Genomic DNA, 25,325 nt, shown 5'->3' with positions numbered 1-25,325 from the left:
TTTTTCATAGACCATATATCTGTAATATAGTTTTATAAAAGCTCTCTCTTTCACTCTTTGCAGGCCATAGTGAGTGCAAATAAAGATGTCCGATAGTGTTGATATTGAAGAAAAGCCACCTGCACCCCCTTTAAGATTGAACAGTAGTTCCCGTGACCCTTCTTCAGTACACAGTTCAAAACCACTTCCAATGGCTCCAGAGGAGAAGAACAAGAAAGCCCGTCTCAGGTCCATCTTTCCCGGGGGAGACAAAAGTATGTGCATACAGTTGCCCTACACGGAATCTGTACACGTTCACATTTTCTGTGATCATTGTAGGTGAAATATGTGAAATAATGTATAAATTGTGTATAAATATGATAAAATGTGTTTAACAGATCTAAACATACTGGCTATCGTATGACCTCAGAAGACTTGGAATATATAGTATAGCTTTTAATGTTTGTTATTTATGGAACTTAACAGCCTTATTCCCCATTAATTTGTATTTAATAGTAGAAACAGATCTGATATTTTGTTATTTCTTTTTTTATTATTATTTGTGAATAGATAAAAAAAAAAACATTTTTTTACTAAACTGTTCCTTTAACTAGCTTCACCAGCAAGATCTCTTTAGCTAGTTTTACCAGAAATGTAATGCTGCATATCTTAAGATAGATTTAATAGCTCTTGCTATACTGGTGCTGCAAGCCAGCAATTTCCAGCATAATCTACATTGGTCTAAGCAAATCAGCAGAGTTGCTAAAGGGCAGTATTGTACCATTCAAACTGAATTCCGTTTTAATAGGCTGATCTAAAAGTGTTTAAGTGTGTTTGTTTTTCTATTCAACAGCCAATAAAAAGAAAGAGAAAGAGCGTCCAGAGATATCCCTGCCTTCTGATTTTGAGCACACCATCCATGTAGGCTTTGATGCAGTAACGGGGGAATTCACTGTGAGTTTACCCAGTATTAGGTGTTTTAGGTTGTGTATATGTTTGTTTAAGAGTCATTGTAATCTGTGATGTATTGTTCATGTGGATGATATCCTTTTATAACAGTTGACGTGTGTGTATGTGTTGTGTATGTACTGACATGTTAGATATTAGCATTAGTAATGAAAATCAGCAACCATAAGGAAGATGTTTAGAACAATGCCATAACTGTAACTAGGGCTTGGAGATTTGGCCAAACTTCTTGTTGTTATTATTATTATTATTATTATTATTATTATTACTACCTATATTATACAATGTTGATTTTTATCTCAATAATTATTTACCTTTAATGGGGAAGGAAACGCTTTGCACATGTTTGTTAAACCTTGAGAATGAGTGTAAATATAACTTGTTTGTTTATAGTTAAAGTTGCAAATGTATGGCCTCATGAAATCTATTTTATTTTTCCCTAAATTCTGTTTGCCAATTTCTTTTTAATTTTATTGCTTCCTATTTTCCTTGATTCTGTGTTTTAAAATATACATTTATCATCCAAAAAAGAAAAAAAAGATGAAATTTATTAACTAAAAATGTAATCAATCTTTTAAAATTGTAATTAAAAATATAACAGTTAATTTACAAAAGATTGCATTTTATTAGTTAGTTATTCAGTCAAATATGATCCTCCAAAATATAGCTGTATAAATTAACTGTCACCCTCCCACTAGTCTCGTGTAGCTAGACCTTCAGACTGATGGCTGAAGGTCTGGAATCCATGGCAACTTTCATTGGCCAAGGCCCGCCCATAAGGCGGTTTTTCTGTCATGCCAACCAATCACAGTTTGTTTCATTTCAGCATCACGTTTCGGGCCATGAAAATGTCGCCACAATAATTGACCAGTGTGTAAAACTCTCTGATGTATTTTAAAGATTCTGTGCAGCAAACTTTACATTTCCACATACTTTTGAAAATCCAGCATTTAGTTGATCCTGAGAAGCGCTCGTCATTACAGTTATAGACAATGATGGCTTTCTTCTTTCCTATATAATATATGTGTGTGTGTGGGGGGGGGGGGGGGGTAATAGATTAATTAATGACTAATTTTCACCTCAAAACATACACATCATAACAGGAGTTCTGACCTTTGTCACAAAAATTATTTTTCATTTCCTTTTTCCTTTAATAATCATCATGATTTATATATCAATTGACAGATTAAAACCTCTACATTCATCCTGTTAAAACCATTCTTAAATTGGACATTGCATTACCATGGAAATTATACTTTAAATCTGTGATGACATGGCTGAGTCAGTTAGATCCATCTGCAGCAGTTTATTAATACATGCAATTAAACAGAGAACAGTAGACATAAACTCAGGCAGGCATCAAAAGGGAACTCAGGCAGACGTTCGTAGAGAACGCAGATAAATACAAACACAGGGGCAATCTGGTATACGAAGTCAGGCACCGGCATAGTTCAGGACGGGCAGCAAAGGATCATAAATTTCGAGGGTAAAAAATTTTGTTATCACAAATAACAAAGAGGGGAGCAGTCCAGATAAAGGGGAGAAGACAAGGTGCATGTGATAATACTAATGGTAATCAAGATAACTAAGCAGGGTTAGACGGGGATGATTGTTTAGAGGAACAATGGGAAATGCAGTCCTAAAATTCAGGAGAGAGGGATCTGATGCAGCCAGAGGAGGGCGTAGCAGACCGTTCCATGACAAAATCTTCTCACACTTAGTGATAAGTAATATATTTCTGTCATCATTTCTTTAAATTAACCACACTTTTGTGGTATTTTGGCAATACATTGTTTTTATTTTGGTGAGAAAATCATCAGTTTCTGTGTGTATTTTTTTTCTCAAATGAAAAGTGAAAAGCTTGTGAAGTGACTCGGAACAGCTCTGGAAAAAAAAGTTAGACTAGAGCTGTATGCATGAGCATTTATTAAATATGCATACAGGCATTTAGTGATTAAACCATGGCAATCATTTTTTTCTGGTCACCAAATGCCTCTACTTACTCTTTGCAATGGCATTTTAAAACGTGTTCTCTATTTTAACCTTAAACACTACACTAATTATAATAAAAAATATTAAACCTATAAAATGTTATACATGAGATGGTCATTCATAATTACTGCACATTTTATTCAGCACATATTTATTAAGTTACAAAAATCTCCTCAAAATAGATTAGTAAAATGATTTAATTGATAAAAACTTTGTTGTTTGATTGTTGTCAGGATCTGGTCTTTGAATTGCCGTTAATTCACCACACAAACTTTCACACTACACCGTACACCCTGGACTACATTTCCCATGATCCATTGCAAGTTCACCTGATAACAATCACACCATACACCTGAGAACAATCACACACAGCACAATCATTGGACACACTTTATGAGCATTGGACTTCTTCTCATGCACTGCAGAGTATTGTTTAGTGCTAATCACTGTCCTAAAGATCCCACTGTCCCACTTTATGGAGTCACTTCTAGTTTTTGCCTTAGTTTGTTTCCTGACCATCTGCCTCTGTGTATTGGATTAACCCTTTGTGTTCTGTTTCTGACTGGGTTCGCACCTCACCTGGACTATTGCTTGTTTCATTGGATGTCCCCCTTGTCTACCCCTCTGGAAATATTGTTCTCTTATCGAAGACCAACGCTTGTTCAAGGATTGCTTTTTGTTTTACCTGTGTTTATACCTGATTGCCATTGTTTGAACCATGCCTGTTTATAACCACGTCTCTTAATAAAGCCTTTCATATGGATCCATATGGATCCAGGTATGTACACTGCTAGAATATTAATAGCCCTTAAGCAAGGCTCGTGATCATTGGAGAACTATATCCGTGAATTTATAGCCATCGCAAACTATTCTGAACTCTTGTTTATGGTTGGTGTCATGGAGAAGGAACGTGACCTTGCAGTAATGGCAGCCACTAAGTCTAATCAGCTGCAAGCTCTGGGACATTCAAGTTTACAGATCGCTACTCCGGTGACCCAACCCGTGAAATGGTGGCTACAACAACGCTCTGTCCTGCCACAGCGGATCTGCCTCGGTCCCCAGTCACTCCATTTCCACATGGACCTGGCCCTCCGTCCCTCCCCCTGTTCCGCCTCCGCTCCACTGACCTCCTAGATTATTTAAGAGCATCTGTAAGCCGCTCCTTGGGGGGGGGGGGGGGGGGGTTGGGTGCAGCTGGCCATGTCATGGTCCGGTCTTTGAACTGCCGTTAATTCACCATACAGACTTTAACACTTCACCGTACACCCTGGACTACATTTCTCATGATCCATTGCACCAATCACAAGTTCACCTGATAACAATCTCACAAACGCACAGCACAATCGTTAGACATGCTTTATAAGCATTGGACTTCTTCTCCAGATAAATAGAAGTGACTCCGTAAAGTAGCTTTCGTCTTCGTTTGTTTCCTGACCTTCTGCCTTTGTGTATTGGATTAACCCTTTGTCTTCTGTTTTGGACTGTGTTCTCACCTCGCCTGGATTACTGCTTGTTTCGTTGGATTCCACCTCTTATTTACCATGGTATTTTTCGTTTAATGATGCGCCAAATGTTCTCTATAGGTGAAAGATCTGGACTGCAGGCAGGCCAGGTTAACACCCGGACTCTTCTACGACGAAGCCATGCTGTTGTTATAGCTGCAGTATGTGGTTTTGCATTGTCCTGCTGAAATAAACAAGGCCTTCCCTGAAATAGACGTTGTTTGGAGGGAAGCATATGTTGCTCTAAAACCTTTATATACCTTTCAGCATTCACAGAGCCTTCCAAAACATGCAAGCTGCCCATACCGTATGCACTTATGCACCCCCATACCATCAGAGATGCTGGCTTTTGAACTGAACGCTGATAACATGCTGGAAGGTCTCCCTCCTCTTTAGCCCGGAGGACACGGCGTCCGTGATTTCCAACAAGAATGTCAAATTTGGACTCGTCTGACCATAAAACACTATTCCACTTTGAAATAGTCCATTTTAAATGAGCCTTGGCCCACAGGACACGACGGCGCTTCTGGACCATGTTCACATATGGCTTCCTTTTTGCATGATAGAGCTTTAGTTGGCATCTGCTGATGGCATGGCGGATTGTGTTTACCGACAGTGGTTTCCGAAAGTATTCCTGGGCCCATTTAGTAATGTCATTGACACAATCATGCCGATGAGTGATGCAGTGTCGTCTGAGAGCCCGAAGACCACGGGCATCCAATAAAGGTCTCCGGCCTTGTCCCTTACGCACAGAGATTTCTCCAGTTTCTCTAAATCTTTTGATGATGTTATGCACTTTAGATGATGAGATTTGCAAAGCCTTTGCAATTTGACGTTGAGGAACATTGTTTTTAAAGTTTTCCACAATTCTTTTAAGCAGTCTTTCACAGATTGGAGAGCCTCTGCCCATCTTTACTTCTGAGAGACTCTGCTTCTCTAAGACAAAGCTTTTACAGCTAATCATGTTACAGACCTGATATCAATTAACTTAATTAATCACTAGATGTTCTCCCAGCTGAATCTTTTCAAAACTGCTTGCTTTTTTAGCCATTTGTTGCCCCCGTGCCAACTTTTTTGAGACCTGTAGCAGGCATTAAATTTTAAATAAGCTAATTAAGTGGATAAAAGTGTAAAATTTCTCAGTTTAAACATTTGCTACGTTATCTATGTTCTATTGTGAATAAAATATTGACTCATGTGATTTGAAATTCCTTTAGATTTCATTTTATTAAAATTTAAAAACGTCCCAACTTTTCCGGAATTCGGGTTGTACTTAAAAAGTAGTAGACCAAACTTATTTTTTCATACTATGAATTGGGACACATTCATTCTAATTTTGAATACTATGTAAGATGGATAGAATGTGAATTTAGATGCACCAAATGGCTTGATATTTCTCGTTGCACTTTTTCCCCATACATAAGTAATATGAGTGCACCGTCTTCTGTCTAAAGTCTTTGAATGAAACTGTGCCAATCATTTATACAGAGACATACAGAGCAAGCTGACTTATTAGCGACATAGACTGTTGTCACATTTATTTCTTCTGTGTGATAGATTGTTAGATTAATCCATACCAATTAAAAATGTTCACAGCTAATCGTTATCAACACACATTTTTTAGCGATTTCAATTCTAACAGTTATATTTAGATCTGCCTGTTTGTTGTGTTTTAAATTGGAAATCCCTGTGGTTATTTGCCTGTGTTCTTGATCCTGATTTGTTTCTTTGGTTTTTAATTAGTTCTATACATGTTGTTTACTGACTGAATGTGCTGAAATAAGTTATAAACCCGTTATGAATATAATATCACCCATCGCTTAACCTTAGGTCAAATTCTTTAAATTTTCATTGATAATAATTAAAAAGCATTACAAGCAGATGTTATACATTACATTTACATTTATGCATTTGGCAGACACTTTTATCCATATTACAGTTGATAAATATATAATTTTTTAAGCTGTTTAAAAATATTCAAGTACATTGCACTTGCTTGCAAGAATGTATCCCATGCCAATGGCCTATAAGCATGTAGATAATGTAATGTCTGTCTCTGGTTGTACCATATTTTTTAAAATGCTGTTGCAAATTCATGTTTTTGTCACACTTTGCCACTGATATCACAGTCTGGAATATGTAAATGTTTTAAATATTGTTGACAGTTTCACAAAGCCTGGTTGGCATCTAAAAGACGTGTATGATTTACTCCATTGTCCATTTTGTCTGTTTCCAATTCACACATACACAGGGTATTCCAGAGCAATGGGCTCGGTTATTGCAAACCTCTAATATTACTAAGATGGAACAGAAGAAAAACCCTCAGGCTGTAATAGATGTTCTCAAGTTCTACGACTCCAAAGAGACAGTCAACAACCAGAAATACATGAGCTTCACATCAGGAGGTGAGACACACACACCTAAACAAATACACATGCACAAGTATGCAGGGGCTTAGTATGTGGTGGATGCGGCCACCCAGGATTGAAGCCTGACCACCCCTGTTATTTGCAATCTTCCCATGAATTGTAATAGATCAATAAGTAATAAAATATATGTTTAGTTCAGAGAAGATGTATAGTACTTATTTATGCTGTGTACTATATATATATATATATATATATATAGAGAGAGAGAGAGAGAGAGAGAGAGAGAGAGTCAGAGAGAGAGAGAGTCAAAGACATTCAGTTTAACAGAAATATTAATATAAAAATGCAAAAACATTCTGACCTGTCCTTATTAAAATATATTTCAAAAAGTGATCAGACAGTTAGGTTGATATATATATATGGATTACTATTATTAAGAAAATAATGCACTGGTGAGCTCAGCAACATAAAAAGGCCTGAACATCAATGGAGGACAACAGTTGTGGATGATCAGAGGATCCTTTCCATGATAACGAAAACCCCTTTCACAACATCCAGCCAAGTGAACACTCTCTAGGAAGTAGGCGTGTCATCGTCAAAGTTAAATAAATTTATTTAACGATTGTACGATTGTCATCGTACAATAAAGCGAAAACTTCACGAGAGTGGGATATACCATCTACCCAGATTTAACCAAATACAACAAAGTTGATTGGACTGTGCTTCATAGTACAAATGGACAGTGACCCAAAAACATACAGCAAAAGCAGCCCAGGAGTTTTTGAAATTAAAAAAGTGGCATATTCTGCCATGGCCAAGTCAATCTCCTGATCTAAACTGATTGAGCATGCAAGAGAAAACTAAAGGCAGAAAGACTCAGCTACAATTAGTTACTGCAATTAATTAATTTGGGGGTTGTACAGTGATTATTAAATAGAGTTTAATGTCATCTTATTCTTGTTCTAAATACGCCTGTCAAGATGTTTTTTTGTATATAAATTTGTTTCACTTTACAATATGACATTTTAGTTGGTGTCTTCTGTAAATCTTTGTAAAAAAAATGTATGATCGTCATTATTTTTGATCCAAAATATTAATAATACTAATAGTAAATAATAGTAAATGATTAACCAGGACACATTCTAAATTAACAAATAAATAAATAAAGCTGTTTTCTTTTTTATTCTTGTTTTGATGCTTGACAATGTTTTGGTTGAAAACATTGTTGGGTTGAATTACTGACACTAGGGTTCGCACTTGAGAGAGCCAAAAACTCCTGATATTTCAGAAAAGGTCAATGAGAATTGACAAATAGAATTTGTATGCACTGCTCACCCATACACACAGATATTAAAATGAAGGGACATCCATTCACTCATTCAGGTAAATGGTTAGGAACCAAGATCATGTCCCAGACATTCAGTGGGTAGTTCAGTGGCAGGAGGGACACAATATCTTGTTGCCCCCAACAGGGAATTGAGGTTACAATTGTAATTATATTCCCTATATGTCAGTCACATTGGTGTTTGTAGGAGGAATCTTAGGAAGTGAACAAGTCTACCTGAGCTTTGCTGAATCAGATCAGCTGGACCACCCATGTGACATGCGAAATGAGATTAAACCACTGTTTATTTGATCCATCCAGACCAAAATGTGCTTGCTCTAAATCAACAGCCGAAACCTCAGCAGGGCCAGGATTAGTGTATAGAGGCATATACTCACTTGATATTCTATCTAGGAGCATGAAGCTGTGTGTCTGACTTGGATACGTTTCTTGAGACAGCAATATGACTGGACACTTGTTCTACAGTAACCCCTGCCCATAGAAATGTAAGGTCTGTCCGAGGCCTGAATGTACAGAAATTATTGCCACTCGATGCATGCCATGGTCCCATACCAGTTCGAAGCCAGTGCTGAAGTGAACTTTCTGCCCAGGTTCTGGATGCTCTAGACTGGATTTTCATTAAGGCTATCTAAATAATTTGGTGCACTGAGCTTTTCTTCTACTCTGACGAGTCCCTCAGTCCCTGCAGCTGAAAAACAGCCCCTCAGCATGAGGCTGCTACCAGCACACTTTACTTTTGGGATGCTACTCAGCAGGTAATGAACAGTGCCTGTTTCCTTAAAACATGATTTTGAACATTGTTTCTCACAATCTGAGGGTTCTTTAGGTCCTTCTTTTATTTATTTATGTTTTTTTTTTTTTGCAAATTTCAAGTGTGTTTTTCCATGTGTCGTCACTGAGGAGAGAATTGTGTTTGGCCACACCACCATAAAGACTGGACTGGTGGAGTGTCGCAGTGATGTTTGTCATTCTGTAAGTTTCTCCTATCTCTACATATGATCATAAAGCTCAGCTAGAGTGGCAATCAGGTTCTTGGTCAGCAGTCTAACCAAGGCCCTTCCCCACTGATTGCTCAGTTTGGCTAGCTCTAGGAAGAGTCCTGTTTTATCTTCCACTAAGAGTAATGAAGACTAGATGCTTCTGTGAACCTTCAATGCAGCAGAATTGTTTTTGTACTCTTCCCCAGATATGTGGCTTGATGTAATCCTGTTTTTGAGCTCTACAGGCAGCTATTTTGAACTCGAGGCTTGGTTTTTACTCTGAAATGCATTTTCAGCTGTTAAACCTTACATTGTGAAGTGTGTCCCTTTCCAAATTATATCCAAATTTAATTTGACCGGGTTAACTTCACTCGAAGTGTAGTAACATCTACAATCAATATGAATGCTCCTAAGCTAAATTAAGTCCTAGATAAGGGTATGAATACTTGTGCAATGGAATTTTTTTTTTTTTACAAATATGCAAAGACGTTGAAAACCTGTGTTTTGCTTTGCCATTTTGGTGTATGGAGTGTAGATTCATGTGGGAAAAAGTAATTTAGAGCATTTTAACATAAGGCAGCAACATAAAATGTGAAAAAAGAAGGGATATGAATACTTTCACATGGCAATGTATGCATCAACCTGAGCAGTTACTGATGGGTTGGGAAGGCAAGGTGTTTGGGGGTTGTGTGTCCCAGAAAGTGTGAAGCTGCTCTTTCTTGAAAATTTAGGCACTGCTTCCCCTTGGGACAGCAGCAAAATAAAAACAAAAGGGCACACCGAGGTTTCTTAGGTGGAGCATATGAAACAAAAACAGAAGTGCCACCAGGGGAAGGAGCGGCGTTTTGCAAGAACAGGTCTTACACTACACTTGGGGAACCTTTGTGTACACTCGGGCCACCCCACAGTTGAAAGTAGCAAATGTGGAGGAGCATGTGAAGCAGGGCTGAGCAGTGAAAGGTGCCTTCCATGATTTTTTGATCTCTTCATGCACTTTCAGGAAGAAGAGCACTGGGGCAGTGTGTGACTGGGAGTCACGCTTTGAGCCCACATACCAGAATCTGAGGTGTCTTCTCTGAATTAAAAAAAGAGAGTCAAGAACGCAATGTCGCCATTGTCACATTCTCGCAGTGAAGACTTAAGCTATTCATAAAAGATTTCTCAGCTCTCGTTAGTCCTTGACACATAAGGTTAAGTCAAGTCACCTTTATTTATATGGTAATTTTAAAAATACAGTTTGTGTCAAATCACTTTACAGTATTTAATAAAAAAAATAGTGTGTCAATAAAGCAAAATCACAAAGTAGAAAAGTCAATTTTCAGTTTAAGGCAGTTCATCATTGAATTCTGTGATGTCATCGTCCAGCTCAGTTCAGTTTAAATAATATCTAAGCAATCAAGTCAGTGATATCGCTGCATAGAAAGTGTCTCCTACTAAGCAAGCCAGAGGCGACAGGTTTAGTCAGGGAGACAGTTCTCCTCTTGCCAGACTAAACCAGCAGTTCAATTCCAGGCTGCATCAAAGTCACATTGTGCAGAGTACTCATCTGGTTCCTGTGGTCTTTTCCCCTGGTGGCCGTCTAGGAGACAAGGTCTTCACTGGGGATCTCTCTCTGGGGCTCATCTAGCAAGTACATTGTGTGTTATTGGAAGTGTTTCGGTTGTCCTATTAAATGCAGCCTAAACACACTTTAATGGATTTGAATAGAGGGAATGTGTTAGTGTGTTATTTGTAAACCAGGTTAAAGAGATGGGTCTTTAATCTACATTTAAACTGACACGAGTTAGAGATCATGGCAATCTGATGTTGACAAATATAGACTGCACTCAGAAACACAGACATGGAAAAGTAGTTTTACAACTACATGGACCTTCTGTCTTTACTTTTTTTTTTTTTTTTTTTTTAAACTTCTCTTTTTTTAAAAAAAGCCCAGGGGAGCAATTAGCAATTATCTGTATGTTGTAGGGAGAGGAACCTCTAAAATGCACCGTTCTACCAGATACAAACATTTCCACAAGGTGAATAGGATGAGCTTGTAGCACTTGCTTGTCTCCAAGTCTGAATGAGTGGATGCATTCCCACTCCTTTTATACCCATGTGTACGGGGGAGTGGTGCATGCAAATTCCACTTACCAAATCTCATTGGCCTTTTCTAAAGTATCATAGGTGTTTTGGGCTCCTAAGTGCGACCCCCTGTGTCAGCAATCCAAGACAATGTCAAATAGGGAACCCCTTTTAGTCTTTGACCCATATGTCAAATTGAGTATGTAATGAAGTAGTTCAGATCCTATTGATCAATTTAAAAAATTTTTGTGTTTGGCACAGACAACAAGAATAAAACCTGTAAATGAAATTATGTTGTGCAGTATTTTGCTAGATATTTGCTGAGAGGCAGTTAAAAAACATTTTTTTTAGTAACCTTCAACCCTGTAAAATTTAACTATAAAACTCCTTGAAGGTAAAAAAAACGTGAGCAAAGAATCAGCAATTAATATTTTTAATTATATATTTTTTTAAAGAAGTCCTGAAATTTTCCAGCAGAATTGGCAGTTTTATAAAGGCTGATTTATACTTCTGCATCAAAACTACGTTGTACCTATGTTTACGTAGCGCCGCATTTCCTCATGCTCATTTCTGCTTGCGACATGTGAAAGCAAGGATGTCTTCTCCTGTTTTTCTTTTTAAATAAATGATCTGTCTGTTCATGGGTATTTTACAACTCAAGCTGCAAAATAAGTCATTTTTTTATTTACAGCCTTCACTGCTGCAGCTTCTTCTTCATATTTTGCCTTAATACTGTGGGTTACACAATCAACATGCCTGTGGACACTGCATTCTAGCGGTTTGCATGTGTAATTGCATGTTGGCAAGGACAACGATGCAGACGTATAAATGAAAACCGTCGCGTAGCGTACAGCGTAGGTCCGACGCAGAAGTATAAATCAGCCTTAAGAATGGCATGTCTGACCCTTCTACATTTGTATCTAATAAAAAATAATCATGCAAGTTATGTTTACAAAAATTCTGACTAATGGAATGTTTATGTTTCCAGATAAATCCGCTCATGGTTACATTGCAGCCAATACTCTGGTGAGTTTTTTTACCCCCTTTTTTGTTTCCTAACTATATTTGATTTTAAATTACTAATGCATCTTCATGAAATAAAGAATCCAAGAACCCAGTAATGCCATGTCTACCCCTTACAAAGAAACTGAATTGCACTCAAATCTACCACAGCCTATAGATTTTGCGTTGTCTGAAACAGAAGCACCATTGTATAGCTCTATGAGCCATTCCAGTCTTTGCACGTTGACATATTTTACTTTAAATCAGAATCAGAATCAGAATCAGAAAGAGCTTTATTGCCAAGTATGCTTGCGCATACAAGGAATTTGTTTTAGTGACATAAGCTTCCAGTAAACAGACACACAACAACACACAGAACAGAAAAAAAAAAAAAAAAAAAAAAAAAAAAAAAATTTACGGGAGAATTACAAATTGGCAAATAAATAAGTGTATAAACAATTGTGCTATAAATGATAATGGAATAGGATTGAGTGAGATGCAGGAATGTTCTAGGATGGAGGGGTAACAAATAAATATAAGGATATTGCACATTTTTGCATAAGCATAAGTTTAAGTGGGAAACATTTAACTGTTCATGAGGTAGATTGCCTGGGGGAAGAAACTATTCTTGTGCCTTGCTGTTCTTGTATTTGCGGCTCTGAGGCGCCGGCCAGATGGCAAAAGTTCAAAGATGGGGTGACTTGGATGTGAGGGATCCAGAGTGATTTTCTGAGTCCTTTTCCTCACTCTGGATGTGTACAGTTCTTGGAGGGTGGGCAGGGGAGCACCAATAATCCTTTCAGCAGTCCGAACAGTTCTCTGTAGACTTCTGATATCTGAAAATTGAAAACAGACTAAGAAAAAATGTGAAAACGGTGCCTTTATTAGTTTTTTCATTTGCTTAAAAAAAAAAAAATAAGATCCGTGTAGTCCATGTGTAGTGAGGGCTGGCGGTCACATACTGCTGCCTGGGGAAAATAACAGAGATATGTTAGCCGAGTGTTTGGAAACATCTCTCACCTTTGTGTTCGTCGGTGCAGCTTATAAAGCCAGAGCTTGATGGGGCGCAGGTATGACCGCTCACCCCAAAATGAGCAGGTGCAGACGTGTGACCCCCCGGGCCCCTAAGCGTCATCCTGTCCCGTTGGAGAAGTGGGGAAATTGGGGGAGGGCGGGGAGTGGAGCCTGACAGACCTGCGAAAGCTGACCATATCCTTGAGAGACCATCGGCGTTTGCGTTGGCCATCCCCTGCCCGGTGTTGCATGGTGAAGTGTAATAGTGGAGCTCCATGACCGCCCACGTGATGGCCAATGCCTCCTTCTCGACGGTCGCGTACCGTCACTCCGCTGAGGTCGAATTTCGGCTGCTATAAATTACCGGGTGTTCCTTGCCGTCGAGGACCTGGGAAAGGATGGCTCCCAACCCGGAATCGGATGCATCCGTTTGCAACAGGAAGGGTAGTTGAAGTCTGGGGCTTTAAACACGGGCTCCGACATGAGGCTGCTTTTACCCGGTGGAACACGCTCTCGCCAACCCCAAAAAGGCCTGTACCTGTGTCTTGATGGCGGTCCGCGGTGCGGAGAGGATAGCAGCCACCTTCTTCTCCTGGGGTCGGATGAGGCCACGGCCCACTTGGTATCCCTGGTACTTTGCTTTTGGCAAGGGCCAGGTGACACTTACGGGGGTTGGCAGTCAGCCCAGCCCGGCGGAGTTCCAACAGCACCTTCCGCAGCTGCTCCAGGTGGTCCTCCCAAGTTTCTGAGTGGATGACGACGTCGTCTAGGTAGGCACCCGTGTAGGCTTGGTGGGGCTGCGGGAGGACGTCCATCATACGTTGGAAGGTGGCGGGGGCCCCCGTGCAGGCCGAAGGGAAGGACCCGGTACTGCCAGTGGCCACTTGGGGGTCGAGAACGCCGTCTTTGGCTTGGCCTGCTCGGTTAAGGGGACCTGCCAGTAGCCCTAGGTGAGGTCGAGGGTCGAGATGAACCGGGCCCTTCCCAGGCGATCCAACAGCTCGTCAACCCGCGGCATCAGGTAGCTGTCGAACTCAGAGACTTCGTTTAAGCGGCGGAAGTCATTGCAGAAGCGGAAGGTGCCATCGGGCTTCGGAACCATGACGATGGGGCTGGACCAGGGGCTGAGTCATGGCTCAATGGTCCCTAACCTCAGCATCTCCTGTATCTCTTCCTCGATGGCGTGTTGCTGAGCCTCCGGAACATGATAGGGCCGCTGCCGGATGATCAATCCTGCTGTGCGGATATTGTGCTTGCGTACGTGGGTCCGCCCAGGATGAAGAGAGAACACATCGGTGAACTGACTGACCAGGTGTTGCAGCTCCAACTTTTGGGCGGCCGAGAGGTGGGGGTCCATATCAACAGCCACAGGAGGTAGATGAGCGAGGGCTGAGAGCTGGGGCCTGATCCCGACCCAGCACTTCAGGAGATTCAAGTGGTATATTTTATCTTTCCTCCATCTTCCGGGCTGCCGGACTTGGTAGGTGACAGGACCGATCCTTTTGGTGACGGTGTAGGGACCTTGCCAGCTGGCCAAGAATTTGCAGGTGGTGGTGGGGACTAGGACCATGACGTGATCTCCTGGCTGAAACTCGGCTGGGCTGCCCGATTATAATGCCATTGCTGGGCTTGTTGGGCCTTGGCAATGTGCTCCCGGACGATGAGCATTACCCTGTCGATCCTCTCCCACATCTCCCGGACATGCTCCACCGTGGACCAGTGGACGGCTGGCTGTTGCTCCCAGGCTTCTCTGGCGACATCAAGCAGGCCACGGGGCTGTCGGCCGAAGAGGAGCTCAAATGTGGTAAAGCCAGTGGAAATCTGGGGTACCTCTCGGATACCGAAAAGGACATAGGGCAGCATCTTATCCCAGTCCCGCTTGTCCTCGGCAGCCACACGACGGAGCATTTGCTTGAGCGTTTGGTTGAACCACTCAACCAGGCCATCCGTTTGCGGGTGATACACGGTGGTGCGGAGCTGTTTGTTCTGGAGGAGCTTACAGAGGTCAGCCATCACCCAGGACATGAAGGGGGTGCCTTGGTCAGTCAGTATCTGGGATGGTAAGCTAACCCAACTACTCAGCAGGAACAGCTCCTGGGCGATGGCTTTTGCAGTGGCCTTATGGAGTGGAATGGCCTCAGGGTAGCCGGTGGTGTAGTCCAGGATGACCAGGATGTGTTCGTGTCCCCGGGCGGACTTCGGAAGGAAGCGCCGGCCTGCTCTCTGGTCGCTGGGTGCCCTCTGGCATTCGTCGCTCCTGGACCACCCTTCGGGGAAAGGGCGGCGCTTGCTCCCCAACCTCCCGGTGTTGGGTGGCCTCCGCCAGCTCGATGGCCTCCACCATCTCATCGACGTTGGTGGGGTTCCGCATGCCAACTGCCTGCCATGGAGGGCGGGGAAGAGCTCGTAAAAAGCGGTCAACTACTACGTGCTCCGCTATCTGGTGTACGGTGGGACCCCCGGCCAGTAGCCAGTGTTGGGCAAGGCGTGAGAGGTCGGTGACTTGAGCACAGGCCAGCCATGAGTTGTAGGACCAGTCATGGAAGAGTTGGGCAGTGCTAATGGGCGATAATCCAACCCATCCTAAGATCTCCTTCTTCAGCTCTTCATATGAACTGCTCTGCTCGGGGGTAAGCATAAAGTACGCCCGTTGTGCCTCTCCCGTCAGCAACAGCGGCACGATCCGCGCCCACTCGTCCCTGGGCCACGCCTCCCGGGCGGCGATCGTCTCAAAAATTTGGAGGAACGTCTCGACGTCATCATGAGCTGTCATCTTGGGGATGAGATGTGCAGCCTGGGCTCGGGGGTCAGGTAGCGGAGTTCGCGGGGCAGCGGCCATGCGGAGGGCGGCGAGCTCACGTTCCATTTCCACTTGTTGGGAGGCCATGTGCTCCATGATCTGCTGCTGGCGGATGCTCACCTCGGTGAGGTGCTTGAGCAGGTCTTCAATCTTCGGGGGAGGAGCGCCAGCTGGGGAAACAGGAAGGGGACGTGAGCCAAACAACCAGAAAAGAAACGTCCGTAGCAACCCAAGTGGGGTGAAAATGAATGTGGAGGGATCCTGGTCGGTAACTTTTTCACTGCAATGCCCGTATTCTCCAACAGTGTGACGGGGTGAAGAAGTACACTACACGAGGATAAAGGTGAGTTCCCCAAAGGTTGGATTTTATTAACCAGAATGTGGGGGAAATAGCCAACGTGAGGGGTTGTCCGGTGCTCTGCCTTCTCTCTCTCTTCCTATCTCTCTCCATGCGCAGTGCTGTGTGGGTCCGTGTAGTCCGTGCGTAGTCAGGGCTGGCGGTCACACAATGCTGTCTGGGGAAAATAACAGAGACACGTTAGCCGAGTCTTTGGAGACATCTCTCACCTCTGTGTTCGTCGGTGCGTCTTATAAAGCCAGAGCTTGATGGGGCGCAAGTGGGGCGCTCAGCCCGTAATGAGCAGGTGCAGGTTTTTTTCTTTTTCCAATGGTAGAAAATGGATAAACACTTTGAAAATTAATTTTTGACATGTGGGCAGTCAAGAGATCTCTTTCTTCTGATTGGTCAAACAAAGCCTTGTGACGTCATCAATTGTTCCTCAGCTCTATTCAGGAAAATAATAGTCCTCTGCTGTTATAGCACTATCAATTCTTAACTGTATAGGGCAGGTCCTAGACTCTGACTTTATTCTGTGCAAAGTAATGTGTTACTTAGAAATATGTATCTTCACCCAGCCTGTTTTATTTGTCTGTTTTATTTATCAACCAGTAATGCTGAAAAAAAATTTAAGTTATAGACAATGAAGTGCCTTGAATTTTTTTTTACCACACTGAATTTTTATTTTTTATTTTTATTTTTTTATATATAAAAATACCAATTTGCCAACTGTATTGAAGGGTTCTACAAAATATTTCAGTTATCAAACATACCACTGCATTTTTTTTTTTCGATTATAAAACAATAAACAGAAACTTAGATATATATTATTTCAGCCCTAGAAAGATACAATAAGAATAATTTGAGTAAGAAAAATAAATAATAAAAAAGTAAAAAAGATTTAACTTTGTATGCCAATTACAGAACATCCTGAGGTTGCTAGAAATGCTGCATTTACAATGAATTCTTATCATATAGTCAATAATCACATGCTGATGTGCTGATGGGCAGTTATAGTCAAGTCAAGTCACCTTTATTTATATAGCGCTTTAAACAAAATACATTGCGTCAAAGCAACTGAACAACATTCATTAGAAAAACAGTGTGCCAATAATGCAAAATGACAGTTAAAGGTAGTTCATCATTGAATTCAGTGATGTCATCTCTGTTCAGTTTAAATAGTGTCTGTGCATTCATTTGCTATCAAGTCAACAATATCCCTGTAAATGAAGTGACCCCAACTAAGCAAGCCAGAGGCGACAGCAGCAAGGAACCAAAACTCCATCGGTGACAAAATGGAGAAAAAAAACAGAGAAACCAGGCTCAGTTGGGGGGCCAGTTCTCCTCTTGTATTTGGGCGGGTTTTCTTGTGAACATCAACTGACCGCAACATCAACTGACGGCAGTGACAGCGTTGACAAGCAGTTGTGTAAGGGAGTTAAGGTAGTTAACTCTAGTTTAAACGAATATAAAGAGAGTTTTATCGGTCATAACTTATTTTGAGAAATAACGCAGACTTGATGAAGGTGATTATCAAATGCAGTTACGTTATACCGGTAGTTTAATTGTCTGTTCATTAGGCTGAACCCAAATGCTGGCTAGCCGCTTAGGACAAATGCGCCAGTAGCACTTCAAACGACAAAAACACATGCAATTATGTCAGAATGCACGGTTTTGGCGGGTGATTTTGTAAATACGGCCTTAAATGAGTAATCGTAAAGAGTTTCATCATGCACGTCAGATTTTAAAGAGGCAGTGCTGCTTTTAAAGTGAAACTTGCTGAAGTCTGTGAAATCACGGAAATTAAAAAGAGAAATCACTCGACTGTTCTAGTCGCTGATTTACTTTTGTAGTTTGAATATATATTTTTATATAAAATATTATATTTTTCAGAGCCTAGATAATAGTTAAAAAAAAGTTAAAAAAAAAAAGTTTAAAAAATAACTTTTTTCTTTTTTTTTTATTATACTGTAATGGCTAAAATTGAGACGAAGATGCATTTAATAGAGACATCATCAGCAGTATTATCAAAAATGTGTTAGTAATAAAGAGACTTGGTTAAGAGATGTAATTAAATATATATATTTATAAATACCATATTTATGTTGTTTCAACATTCATTTGAAGGTGCAGTGTAAAATTATGACAATATATTAATAATCATTTAGTCATGATTAATTAAAGAAAATGTGTGTTTTTTTAATTCTTTTAATTCTTCCTCTCCTATAGTAGAGAATGAGTGGAACTGTTCCTCAGGGGATCTATAGAGCACTGTCTGATGCAATACTGTAGCTGACGGCTGAATGGTGTCAATTTTATCTCTAATAGTATCGATTTTAGAAGTAAAGTAGTTCATAAAGTCATTACTGCTGTGATGTTGGGAAATGTCTTGTTGATGCTTTATTTTTCATTGATTTAGCCACTGTATTGAATAAATACATGGGGTTATGTTTGTTTTCTTCTAAAAGAGAAGAAAAGTAATCAGATCTAGCAGTTTTAATGCTTTTCTGTATGATAGGTTACTTTCCTGCCAAGCAATACGAAATAACTCTAGCTTTGTTTTCCTCCAGCTGCACTCCATTTTCCGGGCTGCTCTCTTTAGGGTGCGAGTATGCTCATTATACCATGGTGTCAGACTGTTTCCTTTACCCTCCTTAAGCGTAAAGAAGCAACTGTATTTAAAGTGCTAGAAAAGAGAGAGATTGCATAGTTTTTGTTACATCATCAAGTTGTTCTGAGGTTTTGGATATGCTAAGCAATCCGGATACATTAGGAAGTAAATTTACAAAACAGTGATGGTTCTACCATACTTGTAAGAAGAAGTAGAATTTACAGTTTTGGCTGTATGAAGTTTGCACAAACTAATTAATGATCTGAGATTTCATCACTTGGCTGCATAATTTCAACATCATCAACATCAATTCCATGTGACAGTATTAAATCTAGAGTTTGATTTCGACAATGAAATCCTAAAAACATTGTTATAAATTGAAGCAACATCTCCCCCTTTGCCTCTAGGATGCGACTCATGTTTATAACAGTTATCTTGGGGGGTGGACTCATTTAAAATAATGTAATCATCAGGTTTTAGCCAAGTTTCTGTCAAACAGAACATATCTAGATTATGATCAGTGATCATATTATTTACAAAAAGTGCTTTCGTAGAAAGAGATCTGATATTCAATAAGCCAAGCTTTATCATTTGTTTATCCGTATTGCATCTGTTTTTATTTGTTGAACCTCAATTAAATTTTTACTCTTAAATTGGTTGGGACATTTTTTGTATTTTCTATTTCGGGGAACAGACACAGTCTCTATAGTGTGATATCAAGGTGAAAGAGATGGTAATCATAGAGCTGCGCCATAATCAGTCAATAATCACACTCTTTTCATATAGATGGTGTTTACATTGATAGCTCTGATTATACAGTAATAGCGTTCTGATTTGCGCTCAAACAGATGGTAATCATGCAGATACAGGCACATTCAACATAAGACACACTCACACATATATACATTTTTTATAAAGACAGAAAAAGGCTATCGCTAAATACACCCTCCATCAGATTACAGGTGCGTCACGAGAGAGCACCAGAATTCAAATAAACAATCTTTCACCTATCTTTCACTTTTTTTGGTGGATCATCTCATTCTGTTAGTGACACAATTTTTTTTTACTACCAAGACGCAGTTTCTGAGCGTGAGTTATTCCATGACAGACACAAACAATACTGTCATTGAAGAACTGAAATGTAAACAAAGGAATTATCATCCATATTACAGCGTTTTTGCTTCATTGGACTAAGCGTGCTCAATGAGATTTTGTTCAGTGGACCCTTACCTTCCTAACTAAATCGGGATTTACAGCTGTGTTTATGAATCATTATTATGACAAATCTGGTATGTACTGCATTTTTTTCTTGTTTTGATGTATTCTGCTTACACAAATCTAGCAAATACATTCTTTATAAGCTTTCCATTTAAAAACAGTGATCTGTCATCAATGCTTGAGGCTAAGATCTTTATAATGATATATAGTTTGTCAAGATTAAATTTGTCCCGTTTCATTTAATCTATTTGTAAATATTGACACATGCAAACAAGGGTAGTTCAGGGCACCCGTGTCTGGGTGTGGGTAAAGAGGTTAAAGGGATACGACCAAGAGCTTAGCATCACCCTAAGTCTTAGTCTGTCGCTTGCTGAAGGAACTGTCTCAACAGATTCCTAGTAACAACACCCTGAAGATACATAGGTGGAGTGGCGCCCAAGATGAACGGGGCTTTTAACAGCTCAAGAAACGGCATGTAGCAACAGCGACGGCAAGATTTCACGTGCACACTTACCATAACATAGATTTTAGTAGGGGCTCTCGTGGCACTGCTGGAGTGACTAGCAGTAAATATCTAATTGGGGCAAACACCCAGCTCTCAACTGAGAGGGGAGCTCCACCTCCCGCTGATCTGGGAAAACAGAGAACTCAACTCTCACGAGAGGAAAACTATGAATTCAACAAGGGAATAGCGTGCTCTCAAGCACTGCTAATACTACCATTCGAACAGCCCACAGAGCGAGGAATCCAACTCCTCAGAAGTGGAGAGAACTCGAGTCCTCGACAGGAAGCACCGTGCGTGAACCGTCAGGGGGAGCGATGCTTCAAAGTGTGTTAATAGACACACTGGTTGAGTGGAGCCCAAGGTAAGGGAATGAAGCTAATATGTGTAACTCCTAGTTTACAGGATTTCAGAAAGTGTGTATACAGTATAAAATGGATCATAATCACCCACCATTGTTCCTACGCTGGAGCCCCGCTCAAGAAGCCTCCAGTCCAGACCATCGTTAAGATGGTTACTGTGAAGCCATAGAATCAACCAAACTTCATAGGTCCAGCATAGGAGACTAATGCAGGAAGTTCCTACCTAACCTCGGTCAGGTGGAGAGATGTTGGTTACAAGGGAATTAGGAAAGGTAAGATAAGGCAGATGTTAAACCCCCCAAAGGAAATGAGTAGATACTCAAGTATCAATCTAATCTCGTCTGGATCAAATCTCTCATCTTGCCTACCCCCCTTTGACCCACAATTCCTCCTACCTCTACCCACAGGTGGGGGAGGGGTGTGAGCCGTGACACTAGCCTTCTGTGCTTGTTTCTGATCCTCAGATTGAGATGGACAAGGACCCCTGGGTTTGTACGGACTCAGACCTGGACCATTGTGGAACAAAGGATTTGAAGTCAGTCACTACGAGCAGGGCCGTGGCTAGTGGGGTGAAAGGTGGTGACGATTATAGGGGCCCACGGCCGAGGGGGGGCTACTTTTTATAAATTTATACATTTTGGTTTGACTGTATATTTCATTTTTACAGTGCTATCTTACATTTAATTATTCGGTTTCTGTACCTGGACACTTACAAACTTGAAAAAAACTTAAACACTGTGTGTGTGGGTAAAACTCTGAGTTCTTGTAATATTTTATTACCATTTTCTAAACTATAGCAAATAAATTGATAATGTGAGAAATGTTGAAAGTGTCTGAATAAATTTTGGTTTGACTGTATATTTAATTTTTACAGTGCTATTTTACATTTAATTATTTGGTTTCTGTACCTGGACACTTACAAACTTGGAAAAACTTAACCACTGTGTAAATAGCACAAACAAATAAACATAACGAACATACAAATTAAACACTTTCAGACAGGGCCCCCTGGTATAACCTGCCGCGGGGCCCCGCTAACGCCTGCTATGGCCCTGACTACGAGTCATCTCATGATTGACAAATTGAGATCCTGTGCGAGCCTCCTGCGCCCGCTTTTTGGTGTAGGCTGGAGCTCACAACAAGAAGACCAGTCACCGTTGTTGTAGCACTACCCACTCAGTGAGATTGGATAACACTGGAGAAATGTACCTGTTCCACTTGGAACAAGAACGTTGCAGAATCGCCATCCTTCCCCAAGGAGGTTTTGGAAGCGCTTATACATATGAACAACCGTTTAGGTGCATATTTTAGATTAGAGGTGATTGTAACCATCTTGGAAATGGCAGAAGTCTGCCGGGGAAACCCCTCCGGTGCTCCACTTACAGGCTCACCACCTGATCCCTGAAGGGAGTAGTGGGAACTCTGGGCACATAGCCAGGCTCAGGATTACCTGGTAGTAAGCCTGCCCACACTCTAGGCGAAAATCAGCAACCAAAAATGCATGCAGGCCCCATGTCTTGATGGAGGCCAGTGCAAGCAGAAGCAGAGTTTTCATTGAGAGACACTTCAGCCCAGCTGACTGCAAAAAGCTCAAAAATAACTGTTGTTTTTTAATGTTTAATAACTTTTGAACTGCTAATCTAATCTGAATGCTTTAAAAAGTGATGTAAAGCAGAGTTTCTCCATGTTTCGGAAGTATCCTATTTATCTCATTTGGATATTCAGAGGCGCCATAGTACACGTGATTACGTCATCACATTTTGACAACATTTATTCGTCAGAAGAAACCAATGCTTTCGTTCCTCTGAGCCAAACAGAAATTATTGTTGACGCGTAGTCCCACCCCCGAGCCCAGATTGGTTCAAACTGTACCATATTCAACCAATAAGTAGTCATCTGAACTACTACTTAACATATTGCTTGAAATATGAACGAACACAAAGTGAAAGTGAAGTCTGTCGCGAATGCATGGATACAAACACAAACTAACACATTTGCATGTGAAAACTCTCTGAAACAGCACAAAAAACACACGACAGAACTTTGAAAACAAATCAAAACCAAGGATGAAACAGTGGTACATATCTGATAAAGCACTGGAATTTATGTCTTGGGTCGCGTGGCGATGTCCCGGGAAAATCGATTCTGACACATATTACATCCAACGGATCTCTCATTTATATCATGTCTATTATAATTAAATAATTATACAAAATATATAGTTCAAAAAGATAGTATGTGCTGTTTTTTCTGTTGCACTCTGAATATTTCTCACTCATTTTGTGTAGTTTGTGAATCATTTGCACTGTTTTTGCACTGTAGTGTTGAAGACAATTTGTGCAATTGTTTTACTATAGCCTATGCTGCATAGTTTATGTTTATAGTTCATACTCAGATTGAAAATATATTTCTCCAGAAGAAGAAAAAAACTTGTTTTGTTTGGTTTTGTTATCAAATAACACTCTCCATTTTCTTTACTCATTAAAATGTTTATGGACACATCTCTATTGTTAGTTAACGAAATAGGCCTGTTTTTTTTTATTTAAAAGCGCATAAAACAATATTGTAATAAATGGCTAATTTGCTTGGGGAATGGTATATCTAAACAAAATTTTATTTGGAACTGTAAAACACCCAGACACAACTTTCTAAAGAAAAATATCCAAACTTTAGGAGTTTCTGTTTGAGTACACAGTAAAAAACACCCAACTGTTGCTTGCATTTTTCTTAAAATTCTGTAATTTCATTTATTCTTTGAGAAAACGAAAGTAAAATTGAGACTTTGAATTAGTTAAACTTAAACTGTAAGTCCTCCTGTTTATAATGATATATGGCACTTGATGCTGACTGCTAGAATAGGTCTGAAAAACAAAGAAAAGTGCAGGTGTGTCAGGCGCCCCAAAAATGTTCTAGGTCTTTAAGGGTTAAGCCCTAGCCTCACGGCAGCCCGGGAAAGAATTGCCGTCATTTCCGGATCCTATTATACAGTCCTGGAGAGCAGCAACACAGCCTAATCTTCCTCTCCAGAAATTTCCGACTAATCCTCCATTGCAGCGATCGACATCGAATTATTTCAGTAGAGTAGTCAGGAACAAAATGATGTGATCCCTCAGCTCCAAAGTGAAAAGCTGCTATGTGTTGCACCTGCTACCAGTTTATGCTCATGCTGTGATCAGCAGCAGCAAGATGCAATTGCATTGCATGCCAATGTCCATGGACTGATTTAGTTTACCCTCAATCGAGATCCCAATTCATTGGTCACGACGTTACTCATAGTGAGCGCGGAAAGGGAACCATGGTTATAGTCGTAACCTGAGACTTTCAAGGAAACCCGTGCTGTGTCAGAGTATTGACACTAAGGGAACGATATTACCCACTCCGTTGTACTGACCAGTGGCTGTCTAGTGTGAATCATAGCTTGCATAACTAAGACCTGAGCACCTGGTCACGAGTCAAAGTCTAGTTCACCATAAACATATTTAGAGTCTGGGAGGAAGTGTTTTTAAAGATAGAAACACTGCCATAATCTCCAGACAATTTATATGCTATGAAAGATGATGACCCCTCTATAGTCCCTGTGTTGAGCAACCTTCCGTGATTGTTCTCCAGCCCATGAGGTAAGTGTCCAGTGTAAGCATACTGTGATGACAGGGAGCACTGGGCCTTGGAACTAGATACAAGGATTCTTCCACATGACCCTAAGGAAAAACCCATTGGTCCTGAACCACAACTGCAAAGATCTCATGTACAGCAGACCAAAAGGTATCACACTGGGTGTAGCTGTTTTATAATGAGTGACTAGCCTAGCTTTATCTTGTTTATGGCTGAGATCACTGAATCAATACCAGCAGGAGACAGATGTGCCTGCATCGTCGTCAAGTCCCACACCATACCTAGAAAAGTGGTTCTCTGAGTTTAAGAAAGTACACTCTTCTTGGCATTCAAGCCTTAACTCCAACTTTTTCATATGAGTGAGAACATTATCTTGATGTCGAACTGCCATATTCTCGAAGTGAGACAGAATCATCCGATCTTAAATGTAATTTAATATGTAAATGCCCTGCAGAGACGCGCCAGTGTGCCTTGCCAGTCGAATCTTTTTGATATACAGTTTTATGAGCACTCACATCCCAGCAGGGTACTTAACTACACTCTCTTTAGCATCAGTTGAGTTTAAACTTTCAAAAACACTAATGGTTCACATAAACACAGTTGGTTTTGTCTCAATCAAATGTAAACATCTGGTTAATAAATCACATGTGTATAAATATACTGATCTGTG

At 40.6% G+C, this 25,325-nt stretch overlaps 2 protein-coding genes across 4 annotated transcripts in view; one reads left to right on the top strand and one right to left on the bottom strand.

Annotated features, from left to right (window-relative positions):
* The window catches only part of LOC132133182 (serine/threonine-protein kinase PAK 3), a 352,144-nt gene that overhangs the window by 113,313 nt on the left and 213,506 nt on the right, over nt 1–25,325 (top strand). For 2 of the 3 annotated variants that reach the window (XM_059545943.1, XM_059545934.1), the window contains exons 2-5: nt 64–254; nt 833–933; nt 6,691–6,844; nt 12,186–12,223. In XM_059545943.1, coding sequence (XP_059401926.1) covers nt 86–254; nt 833–933; nt 6,691–6,844; nt 12,186–12,223 — 462 coding nt within the window. In that variant the 5' untranslated portion in view covers nt 64–85. The remainder of the gene's footprint in view (nt 1–63; nt 255–832; nt 934–6,690; nt 6,845–12,185; nt 12,224–25,325) is intronic. The other variant, XM_059545952.1, reaches the window with a different exon arrangement.
* The window catches only part of LOC132133210 (uncharacterized), a 367,449-nt gene that overhangs the window by 261,869 nt on the left and 80,255 nt on the right, over nt 1–25,325 (bottom strand). The window lies entirely within an intron of this gene.

The sequence above is a fragment of the Carassius carassius genome, chromosome 4 (assembly GCF_963082965.1).
Source record: "Carassius carassius chromosome 4, fCarCar2.1, whole genome shotgun sequence".
NCBI classification, from domain to species: Eukaryota; Metazoa; Chordata; class Actinopteri; order Cypriniformes; family Cyprinidae; genus Carassius; species Carassius carassius.
Note: the sequence above shows the minus strand (reverse complement) of the source record. Positions and strands in the feature narration are given on the sequence as shown.